Source organism: Mauremys mutica, chromosome 10, assembly GCF_020497125.1.
Source record: "Mauremys mutica isolate MM-2020 ecotype Southern chromosome 10, ASM2049712v1, whole genome shotgun sequence".
NCBI lineage: Eukaryota > Metazoa > Chordata > Testudines > Geoemydidae > Mauremys > Mauremys mutica.
The window spans coordinates 36,984,003-37,001,605 of NC_059081.1; the positions used below are offsets into that span (position 1 = coordinate 36,984,003).

Consider the following 17,603-nt stretch of genomic DNA (forward strand, 5'->3'; position numbering starts at 1 on the left):
TCATTGAGTTCAGTGGGCTTTGCATCAGACCCTATATACTTACTTGGGCAAAACTTCTGTTGATGTCTGGAATGCAGGCTTTGGCACACAATTTACGTGGGTAAAATTGACTATTCTGTTTATTTAAGTTTGTGTGTGCTTGTGAATATCTAACCTTTCTATGTGGTAGTGTAGGTGTGAATGGACTTTATGGACATGTAAGCAGGTCAGGGTCCTGCCTTGCTGAACTTGCAGTATACAGCAAAGGCCAGCCACAATGAAGGGCTGCAGCTCAATGCTTTCACTCCCTCCCCTCCACACTTTTCTGTTTGTCCTTTGGGGGTGGGACATTTAAACCTTGCCTATTTTCTATGTGTCTGACTGAGTTTTGGTCACCCTGGCCTGTGCCCAGATCTTGAGCTGCTATTTTTGTCCTGTGTACACGACTTTCATTACCAGCGACCCGTGAGTGATATTAAACTATTGTGGTATGAACTTTGAAGGTCCTCTCTGGTCTTAGGATGCTGAAGAGCCTTCCCACTCGTGGCTTCTAATTGTATAGATTCAGGTCCAAATTTTGCTCTTAAGTTACACTTCCGTTGGAGTCAATGAACTGGCACGAGCATAATTGAGAGCAAGATAACTTTATGAAAGAAGGCAAATGAACAAACAGTTCTTAAACAGATGCTGAAAACTAAAAATGAAGTTAATAGCATTTAAACCCTGAGATCTACAAGGGAAATATCTTGCATCAGTTACTGCCTATACACCAACATGATGTTGATTTTCTGTTCCCAAATGATACACGCTGAGCCTCGGACTCCACTAACTTGGTGTAAATCAGGTGTTAATCTGCTGAAGCCAATGGGAATCACACTGGAGTAAAAGTGGTGAGGGAGGGGCCAGGCCCATAATGTGAGTTGTGATATATACACTGTTGATCCTCATATACAGAAGAAATACCATCAAGTGAGTATTGATTAGTTGTGAGGTCACTACAATTTGAATATTCAATTATCAAAGACTACAGTGTCAAAATATTGTGAAATAGTTCGACCACTAAATCAAAAAGTCTCACTAAGAAACAAGCCAATGGGAAACATCCTGTGCATAGCGAATTTGGTATTGCATTTTCTAATGCGTTGTTCTGGGATTCTGTGACCTATAACTGCTGTTCATACTGTCACTTTTTGTGACTGCTACTTTTATAAGGGGTAGCTAATGAATATTAGAAGATAGAATCTACAAACAGCTCATCTGTGTCTCAACCCATTTAACTAAGCTGCTGTTTGGCTAGAAGGAAGGTGAAGTTTGCCGCCCAATACAGGACATTATTGGAGTACTTCATGGACATTTATAGGTGGCAGATTTCCATGTCTCAGCCTGAGAAATCTGTTGCTGTTTTTTTAACAGTGAGAAAATTAATTCCTTATGTAAGTTAGGATCTCTTTCTACGAAGTTTTGAATGCCACAACGATGGTGTCATAGTCCAGAGTGATTAGAAATGACTTGGCAGTTCTTTCTGCTGGCTGAGTCCCTGCTGGAAGTCAGCTGCCCACTTTCATTTTGTCTGATCTCTTGCAATGACTGGTGCTGGAACTCCTTATTTAAAGTGCTGGTGCTCAGCGCTGGCATCATTCCAACACTGGTCTTTCACTTTGTGCATCTTGAGAGAAATGCACTCACTATTTCCATCTCTACTTTATTCCTCCCTTATAGGAAATTCATGACTTGAAAATGACTTTCCGTGGGATTGCTGATTTTCAAATACCTGTTTTGGTTTTATTTGTTTGTTGCACATTCCATCAGATTATCTGTGTATGACTGAAAAGAGTTGGACAAAAATCTAACTATTTTGCTCACTACATAGCATCAGCATTCAGTTAAGGCAATGAAACAGGGTAGATTAACTTTTATAATTTCATAATGGCATGTTTGATCATAAGCTTCTACTGGTGTCGCTGTTATAATTTTCTAAACTTAAGTTGTTTTCAGTTTACAAAGACTGCAGCTGAGTTATGATTTTTACACATCTGTGCTGCTTCCCAGATTCCACTTCTGAAGGGCACAAACTGTAAGAGGAAAACCAGATCTGTTAAGAAACTTGTGGCTGTCAGAGGGCATCAGTTAGTTTTGGATCAGTGAAGTTTATGTATGTGTTTGTTGGCAGCATGGCAGAAGTATATTTTGAGATAAATATTATTTATTAAGGTCAGTTTAAGGGATTTTGTAAAATTGCTACCTCAATCCATGCTTTCCTGGATCAACGAAAGATTGTGCAAATTGTACTTTAGTGATAACAAATTGTATATGTTTTCAGGTGGCTTAGCAGTGCCTAGATCCTCTCCATTCATTTTAAAAAAAACCTAGCTGCTAATTACCCTGCATGGTGTGTTATGTTTATGGAACGTTTATAACCATATTTAATTAGCAATCTGCTCCACAATGTATATAGTTAGACCTTGGAACTCTTTCTGCATGCCCTTGTGAAAGGAGGAAGAATCACAGTGATGTGTTTAGTCTCAGAGAGAAAAAAATGCAGGTTGTGCTGATCTTGTGAAGCTTGGGTGACTAGGATGGAACTGTTATGGTTGAAGCCTTGAAACTAGGTGAGATTCCTTCGCCACTCTCCAAAAAACAAACAAACAAAAATCCTTAATATATTATATTAATGGAAGGGCACAAACTGTAAGAGGAAAACCAGATCTGTTAAGAAACTTGTGGCTGTCAGAGGGCATCAGTTAGTTTTGGATCAGTGAAGTTTATGTATGTGTTTGTTGGCAGCATGGCAGAAGTATATTTTGAGATAAATATTATTTATTAAGGTCAGTTTAAGGGATTTTGTAAAATTGCTACCTCAATCCATGCTTTCCTGGATCAACGAAAGATTGTGCAAATTGTACTTTAGTGATAACAAATTGTATATGTTTTCAGGTGGCTTAGCAGTGCCTAGATCCTCTCCATTCATTTTAAAAAAAACCTAGCTGCTAATTACCCTGCATGGTGTGTTATGTTTATGGAACGTTTATAACCATATTTAATTAGCAATCTGCTCCACAATGTATATAGTTAGACCTTGGAACTCTTTCTGCATGCCCTTGTGAAAGGAGGAAGAATCACAGTGATGTGTTTAGTCTCAGAGAGAAAAAAATGCAGGTTGTGCTGATCTTGTGAAGCTTGGGTGACTAGGATGGAACTGTTATGGTTGAAGCCTTGAAACTAGGTGAGATTCCTTCGCCACTCTCCAAAAAACAAACAAACAAAAATCCTTAATATATTATATTAATGGAACAAGCTCAATAGAAGGTGGAATTTTCCAGAACACCCTGGTGACAAAGGAGCAGAAGTCCTATTGACTTTCAGTGGTATGTGAGCTCCCCAGTCACTTAGGCACTTGGGAAAATTCCATCCGTAATCCAGTAGGAAATATCCTCTGGCTCCGGTAATATATGTTGTTTGCTTGTTTTAATTCACCACACTGTTGCTGTCCTATGTCTGAGACACCTCAAACATAACTTTAGAAGGCCTCTTTGGAAACCTCATGACCTTTTAAAGGAAAGAAACAGTCTGACATGATGAAATACAAAGTATTTGAATGAACTTTTGGACAGGTCATGTGAAAAGTCTGCTCAGTTTCACTAATGAATGACCCTCTGACTCAATATGCCACAATTTCACACAGTACAATTCACTTCCAGAGTGCCTTATTGAATATAAATGGTTTCTGTACATACACAATTTAAAAACTATCTTTTGGTGTTGAAATATTATTTTATTTACTTATTTATAAATATGCCTCCAGAAAGGTTCTGTGTGTGTGCATGGTACAAGCTGTTATACAATAAATTCCAAATAAAATGAACTCCTCCAGTCACAACCTCCTCCCAGCCCCCACTCACCAACTAGGGAAGGGCTGGAATTCACAAGTAAGCTTCGCATGGGAATCCTAAAAATCCCTGGGCTTACATTCTGTCTGACCAACAGGGAAGCAAATTCCAGAGAGGAAGGTCCCTCCCTTGAGAACATCCTGCAAAAATATATTCTCTGTGATGTGTTGGATCAGTTCTACAAAGGACACAAACAGTTTTGTTAGTTAACATTTTTGAAGAAGTTTAAAATCACAAACATAGAAGCAAATACAGCTCCAAATCCTGCCCTTACAGATTCTGCATCCTCAGTGATCGGGCTTTTGTTTGTGTGTAAATGATGGTACAATTTGACCTATAGAGTAAGGGATCCAAAAAGCCCCATAGAATATGTATAATATAATCATTATCATCTCCTTTTTGCAATGTCAAGGGTGAGTAGAGCTAAGGTTATGAGCAGCTTCCATCCACATCTGTTTTGAGTTGCCATTTGAGTCTGTTGGGGATTGTCTGGGTGGTTATACCATATACCACTTGTCCTTGAATGTCCATGGCCTCTTTCAACATCCACTCTTCCATAGAGAAGAATTTTAGGCAGTCGGTCTGGGGCATTCTAGCAACATGGCCAAACCATTGTAGTTTGTGCCATTTGATGTTTGTAGTTGTTTTTCATTGTTGCCTTCATAATTGATGTCCTCAAGAACAGCCTGGTCAACTCAACTATTCACATTCAATAGCTCATGAAAATATTCTTTCCACATTTTAAGTTTTTGACCTTTTATCTACTATATAGTTCCACTCAGCATCACTTAGCTGACTTGTTACGGGTGTTAACTTTGATAGTAATCTAACTCTCTGAAAAAGCCATCTTGAATTACTTTTTTGAAAGTGTTTTTCAAGCTCTTTACCTCTCAAGTCAGTTTTTCTTCACCTTTTTGACCATTCATTCTAGTTCCTTGTTGAGATGTCTGTATTTGTTATTCTGCTCAGTGCTATGTTCAGATTTCAGATGTTCTTGATATGCTTCATTTTTTCTTCTTCATATATTGTCATCCAGATTTTGCTTTTTGGATATGGGCTCATCCCTAAAATCTCCCCACTCATGGCCTAGAGTTGTTCTACTCTTGTGTCCTCTAGATCTAAGAGAGGGGCAAAGCAACCATTGATGGTATTTTGAATGTTCCCCATAGTGTCTGTGTTTTGCATAGGGTGAGTGGATTTCCTGCTAGCAGATTCTGCTGGCAGATCAAACACTGGCTTGGCCAACATTGTGGTACCTTAATAGGGAATGGGGATCCGACCCTGCCACAAATCCAAGGTCCCATTCCAACCATCTTGTGGCACTTCTTATATACTATGAAAAGAGAATAAAACAGATTAAACTTTTAAAAGAGACAGTGAATCACATGAAGGAAGTAGTCCACTGGACAGCTGATCCATAAGTAGATAATAAATAAAGAATGATTGCTCAAGAATCTTAAGGCCTCTGACACACAACGCAAATGGTCAAGAACTCCTTAAAAACTTCCAAAAAGAGACTGAAAAATCTAGTATTTGTACAAGCATGGATGTGGCAGCTACAAAAGCAGAGAAGATTTGCTGCTTGGCTTACCCCTGCATTTGGATTGAGTCTGTACTAACTTAGTTGCCCTTGGCTGTAAAATCAAAAGGCAGTTCCATACCACAGGTAATGGCAACATGTAAGGAAACAAAGCACGATATGTCAATGTGGAAACCTCAGAGACCACATTATTTTCCTAGCCATGCTTTTTCTAATATTTGGGGGAAAGGTAAAAGCTTCACTATTTTGATTATAGAAGGCTTAAATTTTCAGCTGGATGGCCATAAATATCTTGACTGGTACTGAATGTGAGAAAGACAGACCATTTCTCTCTATTTTGATCATTAAGACCCTTGGAATGTGAAGCAAAATTTAATCCTGCTTTTCTTACTTTGTGTTCTATTTGTTTTAAGAAATTGAAATTAAGGCAGTATTTTGAGATGACTGCAAAATATATAGCACTGTGCTCCAGTCAGCAGCCTTAATGTCAGGGACCATAATGTTGTTTGAAAAAAATTCATAAATAATTCAAGCTTGTATCTCTTCCTCCCAAAACAATTATCAAACTACAACAGAAATGTCTGGTTTTAGCATTATTTTTTAGCCTCATGGTGGACTTGCTAGTGATATCCAGTTCTAGATGGTGTGACATCCAGAGCACTTGTTAATATTTTCCAGTAAAGTGGAGAGTGGGGAGTGGTATCCTTTCATTGTTAATACTAGGGAGACTTCTCAAGCAAGAATGTGCTGCAGATTTTTTACATCATTCTGTACATGCTACTTGTACTGTAAGGTACAAACAAAATTCATATGCCCAAAGGGACAATGTTTTGTCATATTTCACTCTTTGCTTTCCTTGCAATTAGTAGTGGAATGAAGTCATAGTTATGCCTGGAATCTACAAAAAGCAAAGGCTAGCACTGATGTCATTGCTTCCATATGAGCCAACATCATGATGTTTTTTCAGAGCAGGTGATGAGAATCAGGCTCCTTGGGTTCTGTTTTCTGCTCTGTTATATGGGCCAGATTCTCCCCTCTGCTTCTTCTCTGGTCATTTATACCTGTGCAAAATGAATGTAAAATCATGTTGCGCACCTATAAATGATGGCACAAGGTGCCAGGCAATGGAGAATTAGGGCTTGTTGTTTGGAAAAGGAAATAAAATATTTATAATTTTATAAAGAAAAAGGGAGAACTTCCCAAGCAGAGGAGGAGAGGTGGTTTATCCTACTATATTAACCTGTGGACTCCTTTGCAACTCATGTTCTCTTCTTCTCAATCCAGAGATGGAGCAATTGAGAATGGGAGGGGCACTGGTAGAACCTATCCATATCACAACTGGGCATATACTATTGGCCTGAACTGGAAGCTGCTGTATTTGTTGAGGTGGCCAAATACAGGCCACTGGAGCAAATTGGGGTCCAGGTCCCTGAGAGATCCATGGAGACTTGAGGGATGACAGGATCTGAAAAGTGCCTGCATTCTCACTGACACTGGTGTTAGCATGTGTAAGCCTGCAGGCTGTCTCACCGGCCCATGCACCAAAGAACACACTCCCACCACACAATTCCAGTGCTCTTCTTCATGGTGTTCCTTTTATTTCCTCAAAATAAAACTTATTTAAACAAGTTCAACATCTCAGTCAAGTCCTTTTGCCCTGATCTGGGGTCTTCTGCAGGAGCCTATCTACTCCCCGCAGCTTTTGCAGTCCTTAGGCCATCTGCCTAGGAGTCAAGGTGAGCCTTTCCTCTAGCCTGCTGCTTGCCAGATTACACTCCACCAGCCATCTACCTGAGAGTCACAGAACTGAGTTCTATCCCCTGATCCCAAGCCTCCTGTAGCAGCCTTCCTTCTTCCTGCAGTTCTCACCAGCAGCTGAGATACTTGCTGGCTCTTAAGAAGACTAGTTGATCTTCAAGCTGTCACCCGAGCCTTAGCATCACAGCATCAGCGGATTCCTTTAAAGGGCTACCTCACCCTGTGACAGCATGTGGGATGGGAGAGAAGAAGCAGTGTCTTAAAAATAATAGAAATGGGATCCTCAGTGCTAAGAGATCTGAGGGTCTGTATCATGGCGCAGTCTATGGGTATGGCTACACTGGCGATTTGCAGCGCTGGAAAGCCTCCACCAGCGCTGCAGTTAGTAAGTGGCCACACCTGCAGGGCACTTCCAGCGCTGCAACTCCCTGGCTGCAGCGCTGGCCGTACACCTCACTCAGCATGGGGAATAAGGATTCCAGCGCTGGTGCTGCAGCGCTGGTCATCAAGTGTGGCCACACACCAGCGCTGTGATTGGCCTCCAGGGTATAAGGTGTATCCCAGAATGCTTTTATAAATTACTCTCTTTGTTTTGTTATGCAGCCTCTCTTTGTTTTGTTGTGAACAAGCTCCGATCGGAGCTCCGTTGCCGTTGCCGTTGCCGCTTATCTAAAAAACAAACAGAGCTCCTGTTTGCTGTGATCATCTGTACCTGGCTGTAAACAATCAAATGAGATTGCAGGCAGGGAGGGAATGAAACAGTGGGGAGTCGTGTTGGCTGCAGGCTGTTTGCAATTAAGAGTTAAGACTAAGGGGTTGGAAACATGTTCTGATTTTTCAAGTCAGGAAGCTAAACACACAGTGTTGGCTCCAAAAATCCCCTCTCTCTCTCCCCCCGCTCCCTGTCACACTAGACCCCACTCCACCCCCCTCTTTTGAAAAGCACGTTGCGGCCACTTGAATGCTGGGATAGCTGCCCATAATGCATCACTCCCAGCAGCGCTGCTAATGCTGCAAATGTGGCCACACACCAGCGCTGGTAGCTGTGAGTGTGGCCACACACCAGCGCTGCTCCTGCACAGCTGGATGACCAGCGCTGCAAACTACCAGCGCTGCAAACCATAAGTGTAGCCATACCCTATGAGAGGCCTTTAATACAGTATAAACATGTGTTTGTGTTTCTGTATCTACTGAAGGTGCACTCAAAGCAAAGCTTGTAACAGTGTCTGAGCTCTTGTACATGAGTGATTTTGGGCTGCATTGTTTTGCACGTTGTAAGCTGGCTAGGACATAAGAGAAATGGTGTAATTTGAGTTGTATGCACATACGCCTTTTATAAGTAATTTTGGCTGTAAAAGCTTTACTTCATTAGATTTATTCACTGTGAAATGGAAATGCTACATAACTTTTAATAATCTATTTGTATTTGCTCTACATACAATAGCTGTTTTGTTTAATTTAAATTAAATGCATAATTATGTGGGTTTAACATGCACTCAGTTAAAATAATTATACAAGGTTTTTGAGTATTGTAATCTCTAATCCTGAGTTTAAAACTTTAAAAATCACCCATCCGTTTGTGTAAAGATGCTGAATCTGCTGCACAATATCTCACTGTTTTTTTTTTCTTCTTTTGCCATTCTAGGATTTCAGCATCATGTTTACGCATCACATTGTAACAGTCACTTTGATATCCTTTTCATATGTAACCAATTTGACACGAGTGGGAGCCCTGACCTTGTGTCTTCATGATTCAGCTGACATTTTGCTGGAGGTGAGATTGTTCATGTGCCATCAGGATCTATCCTGTACAAAAAGTCAATCAACCCTACTAATTGTACTGGGTATGCTATGTTCTGTTAGCTAGCAGACAGAAGGGTACAATCCTACCTGTGTTGCCTGCACAAAAAAGTATTTTCCTAAAACAGAAGCTATTCTAAATAAAAACAATGATTATCATTAGCATACCTCTTTCATAAAATAATATCATATTTTTTTTCTTGCTGAAAGTATAATGTACATTTTAAAAAAATCACACACTATATGTTTTTTGTGCCTTGAAGCTGGCTTATCTAGCCACTGGGAGATTGCCCCAGTGTAGAGGAATCCTGAGGTGGCGTAGAGCTGTTGTAGCAGATCCTATGCCTCCCCTTCCTTCCAGCCATCAGTGTTAAGGGTGCGGTCAGGGAAAACAATGCATTTTGAGAATTCCCTGAGATAATCTCCAGCTGCTGTAATGGTCCCTTAGGCTATGTCTACACAGCAATGTAAGCCTAGGATTGGTGGGACTCGAGTCAGCTGGCCCGTGTCAGGAAACTCTTGGCTTGAGCATCTACATTCGTTTTTAACACACACACACACCCCCAGTGTTGACACTCGGGCCCTAGGAATATGTTGCACTGTGGGAAAACTCTACTACCCACCCTGTTTCCTAACTCTGGCGAAGGTATTGATGGGACTCGGGAGCCCATAAGGAGCACACGAGTACATACAGCATAATTAGCTGCGTTAGTGGCTATCGCAGTAGAATGGCTGCAGTTTGAGAAGGCTTTATATTGAACTGCCATCTAATCTGAGAATTGGGCTCTCCAGCTCTAGGCTGAGTCACAGTGGCAGGAAAATGCCACGTACACCTGTTCTGAGGGTAATTAGGACATCAGACTCCAGGGCCATCAAACTATTAAAATGGAACTTTGCGATTCTTAATTTTTAAACTGGGATGTTCAATGCCGGTGGTTTTGGTTGGCTGTTTTTTTATTTATATTTGTCTGTTTTGTTTTGAAGTTTGACATAAAACATAGGTTTCAGAGGACACACACACACACACACACACACACACACACACACACACACACACACAGAGCCTGGCTGCTCCCCGCTGTGGCAGAGTGAACTGCAATCCCAGGGCTTGGGATGCAGTGTGCTCCAGCATCCCCTGGGGATCTCTTATCTTTGCCCCCACTGCACCCCAGGAGGCAGAGATAAGGGATCCCTGGGAGGCTGTGAGAAAGTTTTGGGGCTGGCTTCCACTCACTGCCCTCACAGTGCACGCTGCCCGGGCACCCCTGCACACGCAGCCCCAGGGAGGGCAGGAGGGCCTGGGACTAAGTGCCACCCTGCAGGGAGGGGAAGTGGCCAAGCCCTCAGCTCGGCACAGCTTGGGGAGGGATGACTCCCAACATCCTGGGAACTTCCTCCCACCTGTCAGCTTTGCTCCCTGTTCTGAGCTAGCTCTGCACAGCAGTGAGGAGGAGCCAGAGCAGGAAGTGGGAGTGTGCTCACCCAGGCAATAATGGAGCTTCTGGCTGCCTGCGGCGCTGCTCCTCTGCCACCAGGAACTCTGGGCTGCATCCGGAGGACTTCTGGTGCCCGAGTCAAGCCAGGGCCACATGTACACAGGAAAGTAATAGGGCTCGGACCCTATGTCCCAGCTTAACATGGGCTCAAACCCTCTAGATCTGCAGGGTCCTGGCGCTTTGTGTCTGAGCCCTAGGTTAGCACATCTGCAGTGTGGATGAAAGGGGGGGTTGGCTTGAGCCCGGGCTCAGACCCGGACTTAAATTGCTGTGTAGACAGACCCTTAGAGCTGTGGGCAACCACTGTGAATGTCGGCTCTCAGGCTGCTCTAATTTATGCCAGGATTTGGACCTGCATCAGTATGCACTGTGGATGAGAAGATCACAAAAGAGGTTTAAAGCCACCTTTGAACCCACACTCATGAGGTGCCTGGGTTGCAAGTCAGGATCAAAGCCTTAGCATTTATTTATCTAAAATGATATTTTATAACAGGATAGTTGCAACTGCTTTTATAAAACAAGACTGTCTTGACCTCCACACTGTGAGCCAGATTCTCCACTGCCTAACACCTTGTGAAGTTATCTATACCTGTGTGAGGTGAGTACAAAGTGGGTCTAAACTGCTGGTTTTGGTTTGGTAGTGTTGTTAATTTATTTTGTATCAGTGTACTGGACTACACAAGGTGAAAGGCAGTGGAGAATCCAGCCGTGTAAGTTAGAAATGTTTATGGATCACCATGAGTTCACCAGCACTGATTCCACTTCTCTTACCCTTACCACAAAAAGCCACTTTTGAAAGGGCTTGTTTGTTTCAGAGCCACCAAAGCATACAGCATACAATCTATTGGAGCATACAATCTATTGGAGATCACCCAAATACTTGAAAGGTAGATTTAAAAAATATCTATATACTATACTGTTCAACTGATAAAAACTATAACCTAAAGGGAAACAGAGGTGTTTTTTTTGTTTGTTTGTTTGTTTGTTTGGGATTTTTTTTGTTTGTTTGCTTGATTGTACATTTCAGTCACTACTAATCTTTCTAAGACAATTAAATAGAATTTGCTGATATCCTGGCATGACAGACACAAGAAGTTCAGCAAAAATGCTGGGGTTTGTTTATTTGTTTATTTGAACCGCTATTATTTAATGAAAATATTAAATAAAAGCCAACCTAAAATATGAGGGAAGAGAACCATTCTTAACACCAGAAAAGCATTTGTCACAAGTGTCGGTATGACTGAGTTGGTATCGTTCTTTCTTCTACACCTGAAGGTCATTATTCCAATTCCTTACCAGTGAACTTGAACTGATAATGGCTGCTGACTACAAAGCAGTACTAAGGGAAAATAAATCTCACCAGAGGAAAAGTTGGTATACGGTTTTGCCTTGTTGGGTCAGCAAAGCATTTGCTATTTTCACCTCTGATATTATGTAGAAATGAAAAGCAGTTTCCACAGGCTCTTTTGCCACAACATTTTATTTTGGTTGCAAAAACTGCTAGCTTGGGACAAATTCATAATAGTGTATGCCCGAAAGAAAAATTTGTCTGAGTGTGGAAGAGTTTTTGACACTTTCACTGCAAAATGCTGTTCACATAGGTGGACATTTCAAGCCAGATTTTCAAAGGTACTTAGGCATCTAGTGGGATTTTCAGAAGTGCCTGAACACATTAGGTGCCTAACTTGATTTCATTAGGAGTTAGGCATCTAACTTGCCAGTGGAAGGTAGGTTGCCTAACCTGTTTAAGTGCTTTTGAAAATCCTACTAGGCATCTATCTGCATTTTTAAGTACTTAAATACCTTTGAAAATATGCCCTTGCTTTGCTCAAATTCATGAATATTGTACCATGAAACTTTCCATTTTGGGACACATTTCAAAGTTGTTAGTTTTATACTGCTCTACATAGATGGTATCATCCTTTAGGTGACATGTTAAACTGTACCCTTTTCTGTCAAATTCTGGTTGCCCTGTAAGAGGAAGTACAGTTCCCAGGACACCTTTCAAAGAGAATAGGGGATACACTCTGTGTCCAGACCAAACAGTTCCTTCTGTTATTATGATATCCACAGGCTGGGTGAGAATTACTGCTGAGTGAAGTGTCTCATGTGTCTCGTGCCTATAGCAACTACACTGATGGTATATAATTTTGGATCATAAAAAGCTCTGTGATAACTCGTAATTATATTTTGAACTTTTAAAGCAAGGGCCTCAGGAGTTCTATGACTCAGAGAGGCCTCATAACTGTGCTATGGAATTGTCACCCTGGCCACTGAATTGTGCTGCAGAATCCAAGTCTAAAACAATAGCTCTGAGAAGTGTGAACTGCCCCACTCATCTCAGTGGGTTGTTAGGTCTGAAGACTAAAGATGACAGTTTAAATGTCAGAATATTAACTGTCAATCATTTTAGCAGAAACATCTAGCAAATGTCTTTATGTCATGATCCCAAATTGTCTCTCACCTCACCACAGGGCCAAAAATCCCCAACTAACATGTACTCACCTACCAGAACCTCCAGCTTGTCTCCTGACACCCTCAACAGTTACATGTTGTCAGTGCAAATCCTTTGGCATATGAAAGCCCAGAGAGGTTGGGTAGTGTAAATAAATTGAATTAAATATCAGAATAAATCAGGAAAGGGCCACTGCACAGCTTCTATTATTTATTTTCAGATTTAATTCATTTTAAAACTGTTTTTGTTTTGTTTTTTTGATTGAAAAGAAGCTTCCACAGAATTTCTGGGCTGCTGCACCAGAATGGACAGAAAGCAGGATTTAGGTCCTGTTTGCCACATAGTTCATGGGCCCCGTCTGTAAGAACTTATTAATAACAACCCTTACACTTCTTTCATCTGAGAATCATTAAGTGCTTTACAAACATGAAAGACTGATTTTATAAACCTGTCCTCTTGTATGGTATGTTCACTGTCACAGGTGAAGGTAGGTAGAGAGCTTGCTACCTGATTGATAGGAACTCTAAGTTAGGTAGATGTCTGTAACCCCTCATTTACACTCATAAAATTGTACCTCTAAAAAAGAGCCAGGGTTTTTAAAAATCTCACAACAGGCTTGGGAGATAAGTTATATATGAAACTCAATCATCACTAGTGTAGAAACCAGCAGCTGTTTTACAATTTTAGGACAGTAAGTGAAGAAGAATCTTTATACACTCTATTGAAGCTGCAGGAGGAATTTAGGAGAGTATAATTACCTGAATTGTGCCTACTCTTACGGAAAGTGTCATAGGATTGTTAATGACCACAAGTGCCCAGGGCCTTAGTTTTAAGTGACTGACTTCCAAAAGCAAGTGCCTCCAGCAGTATATATCATTTCCACTTTTTGTTTTGCCCATTACTGACTCAGATGGACAAATTCCATCTAAGAAATCACCCTCACCACTTTCTGCAGACTTTTCATCCAAGCACTGACTCAGCTGATCCCTGCTTAGTTTGAAATCTGGCATGACCTCAGCACAAGGGGGTACAGCAATATAAATACAAAAGCACATGAAACCAAAATCTATACTAGTCTGCCTGGGAGATATGGCCTTCTTTCCTAGTTGGACTTTCAGTCTAAAAATCATTGAATTGTAAATATAATTCTACTTTATGTGCTGATATCTAAAGTGGTAACATTCTTTTATCTGACGATCAGCCAGAAAATATTATTTTGAATAGCAGATGTGAATGAATTTGTAGGTGTCTTTAGGTAGCATTGAAGCCTTATTTTAGTCTACACTGGTAGACTATCAGTATTCCTTCAGTTTCCTAGTTTGTTTTCTGCAAGCCAGCAAATCACCTTTAAATTATAAATACAAATGAAAAAACCACTGAAGTTATGCAAACACCAGATTATTCAGGGTTGTCTCAGAATTTGAACTCTGGTGTTTGTTTAATGTGACTGTTTCACACTTTTCAGGTTCAGTGTCATGATGCTAACAAGGTCATATGTAATGCAGCAGTGCTGCCTTTCTCACCCTTTCAAGAAATTATCTGAATTTATTTCTGCATTCTGTGCAGGGTTTTAAGTCAGTACACATGGTAGTTTTTCTCACTATTATTGCTATGTTAATAAGCCTAAGCCTTATGCATCTTTAGACGTGTAGGAATCTGATGCAATGCCCATAGAAGCCAATGAAAAGTCTCCTGCTAATTAAAGTTGGCATTGAATCAGACTCTTGATGCACTATTATTATCATTTTTTTAGGGGGCATCAGTCTGGGCATTTCAAAGTGTAGACAAAGAGATTGTCCCTTCCTCAAGAAGCATGCATTCTAAAATAGGCCATTTTGTTCAGCTACATGAACAATCTCAAAACAATGCGGGTATCTTTATATACATTTATACACACACTTCTTTCTCCTTGTGGGATCAATGTTGATGAGCTTCAGGGAAGAAAAGTATTTTAAAGAGGGGTTTGAATGAAGAAGTGGTTGTTTGGTACACAGGGAAAAGGAGGGAGTTCCAGGCTTAAGAGCCAGCATAAAAGAATGCACAAAGACGAATGGGGAAGCATGCCAAAGGGATGTGTAGAACAGCAAGTTGCAAGAAGCAAAAGCAGCAGGAGAGAAGTAGGAGGAAATGAGAGCTGGGATTAAGGCAGTGGTGGTGGAGTACAGGGCCTTCATATGGAGAACAAGAAGCTTGTCTCTGATGCAGAGGGCAAAAGGAAGCCAGTGAGGGGATTTGAGGTGGGGAGGGACATGGTCTGAGTATTGGACAAGGATGATTGCTTTTAGAAGAAGTGTTTTTTATGGATTGGAGGGGAGCTCAGTTTTGATGCAGGAGACCCCAGGAGATGGGAAGAAGAGCAGCAATCAAGTGTTGGTGCAAGAGCAATCAGAAGTGCAATGATATCTAAAAGAATACAGTCATGAAAGCTGAGTGTGAGGAATGGAGGGAACAGGAAGGAGTGATAGGCCAAGTCAAAAACAGCAGAGAGTTCAAGGTGGAGAAGTACAGAGAAGAGGTCCTTATGCATGGCCAGGAGAAGGTTCTGAGTACCTTCAGAGCGGTCTCTGGTAGTGGAGAGGGCTGGGAATTCAAGAGAGAGTTAGAAATGAAGACATTGAGGCAATGTTTATAGACAGTAGGCCCAAGGAGGTTGGAGACCACAGGGGAGGAGGGAGATGAGCAGTAGCTGAAGAAGAAAGTGCAGTAGGGGGACGGTGGGGTGTTTCATTAGGCTGGGAAAACAGTAATGTACTTTAAAGCTGAGCGAAAGGAGCAGAGGGAGATGCCTGAGGACATTACTAATCCCTTGATTACAAATGATACCTGAGAGTCTGGAACTGGAATGATGCGGGAGAAACAGTTGGGTGGGAATGGGTAGAGGTGAGAGGCAACTCTTGGTGGATTTTCTTATTGAATAAATTGACCAACTCCAGGGCAGAAAGGAAGCAAGGTCACTGTATAGCAGAACAATGTGAATCTTGATGTATTTGGTTGAAATTTGGCTCCTTTGCATTTTAATTGCTCATCGCAGCTCATGCACAGTGTAAGACTTTTGCAGTTGTCATCATAACTGGAGTAAACACTCTTCATCCCTCTCTTTTGCAGGCTGCCAAAATGGCAAACTATTGCAAGTGTCAAAAACTGAGTGACCTCCTGTTCCTTATGTTTGCCATTGTCTTCATCATCAGTAGGCTTGGCATATATCCTTTGTGGTGAGTAAGCATGCCCCTTTCCTCAGGTACTTGGCCCTAGACTCGTTTGGAAATAAATGCATTACAGTAGAGTGCCAGCTGTGTGTACTGGCCTATATCTCACAAACATTAAAGAAAAGTTTCAGAGATAACTAGATGCCCTTACTAGAGAAGACCCTAGCTGGTTACTGCTATAGAGTACCATGGCGGTCAACATTCATTAAATAGTAAAGGTTAGGGGGCAGAGGCTGAGCTGGTTTTAAAGCAGAAATGGACTGGAGACAAGACGTCCACAGGTAAGTGTGCAGCTGCCTTTGTAGGGTAGGCGGGCAAGAATTAGGTGCTGAAAGCAGAGACCAGTAGGTGAGGTTGGAGCTAGTTGGCTTTCAGTACATGCTTTACCACTTTCATTGTCTTAGGAAAAACACAGAAAACAGGTGAAGTAGGAATCTGGCCTGATGGCAGTGCTGCTGCCATGCACGATTGTAGTGCCCCGTGCCTCTCTTTTTTCCTAAAGCAGCTGCGAAGCAGTATATATGTTGTGGAAGCAATGTATGTGCTCTGGGAAGGGCGGAATCTTTTCACTTCTCAATAGCAAACCCTCTGTCTAATGAGGAAGTAGCACTGCTGTGTCCCAAGGGAGAGTCCTTTCCAGATTTCTTTAAAGCTTCAGTATGAAATACCGTCTCACACTTGTGCGCATGAAAGGAGCAGCCCCATTATAAAGTGAGCATCCTGCCTTTGAGAAGAGTTGGTGAGACAGTTCCAACACAACCACACTGCATTCGTCACCCCACACTCTTAATCAGTGTTCCAGAAACAAAACTAATCCTGTCAGGCAGGATAGTTCGGGGATATAGTGGAATAACAGTTTTGTCCATTGTGTTTGGAGAGTACTGTTAATGCCAGGATGCTATGGTAAGCAGAAATTCTTAGTGATCCTGCAGAGAGAAACAGCCACAAAAAGCCATTACTTAATCACACATGTAGTTGACTTACACACATACCAACCCCTCGCCTCACCCCAGATCCTTTCCCAATCCAGTAAAATGAGATCTCTTTGGGGGCTTGTTAATATGAAGCCTGAATAAAGTCAAGTTACCTTTTGGGTGTCATCTCATCAGCTGTGAAATGCAAAAGACTCCCCTAGTGCTCAGAGAGTCCAGAGGTGCTGTGCTGACGACTGCGCTCTGAGCCAAAGAATCCCCATGAATTCAATAACCCCAGAGATTTAAAAAACAAACCCGACAGAAACCCAAACTCTGTGTTAAAGCCTTCAGTACATTTTTGAGGATGGGATGGACTTATTTTTTAAAATGACCTTTTTCACCTTCTGCCGCCAAAGGTTTCTTAGTCACACATTAAACTTCAATAGCTGGAGTACACAGATTTCTCCCACCTTTGTGCTACAAGATGTACAGCAGAGCCAGCATTTTCCATATAGTTTCTTCCTCCCATATATCTTTTTAAATTGGGGAAACAGTGAGAGCCAAATTC

The 17,603-nt window shown here is 41.5% G+C and overlaps 1 protein-coding gene across 3 annotated transcripts in view; it reads left to right on the top strand.

Annotated features, from left to right (window-relative positions):
* Positions 1–17,603, top strand: part of CERS6 (ceramide synthase 6) — a 235,840-nt gene that overhangs the window by 173,416 nt on the left and 44,821 nt on the right. For all 3 annotated transcript variants that reach the window (XM_045032350.1, XR_006582637.1, XR_006582638.1), the window contains exons 7-8: positions 8,810–8,938; positions 16,021–16,127. In XM_045032350.1, coding sequence (XP_044888285.1) covers positions 8,810–8,938; positions 16,021–16,127 — 236 coding nt within the window. The remainder of the gene's footprint in view (positions 1–8,809; positions 8,939–16,020; positions 16,128–17,603) is intronic.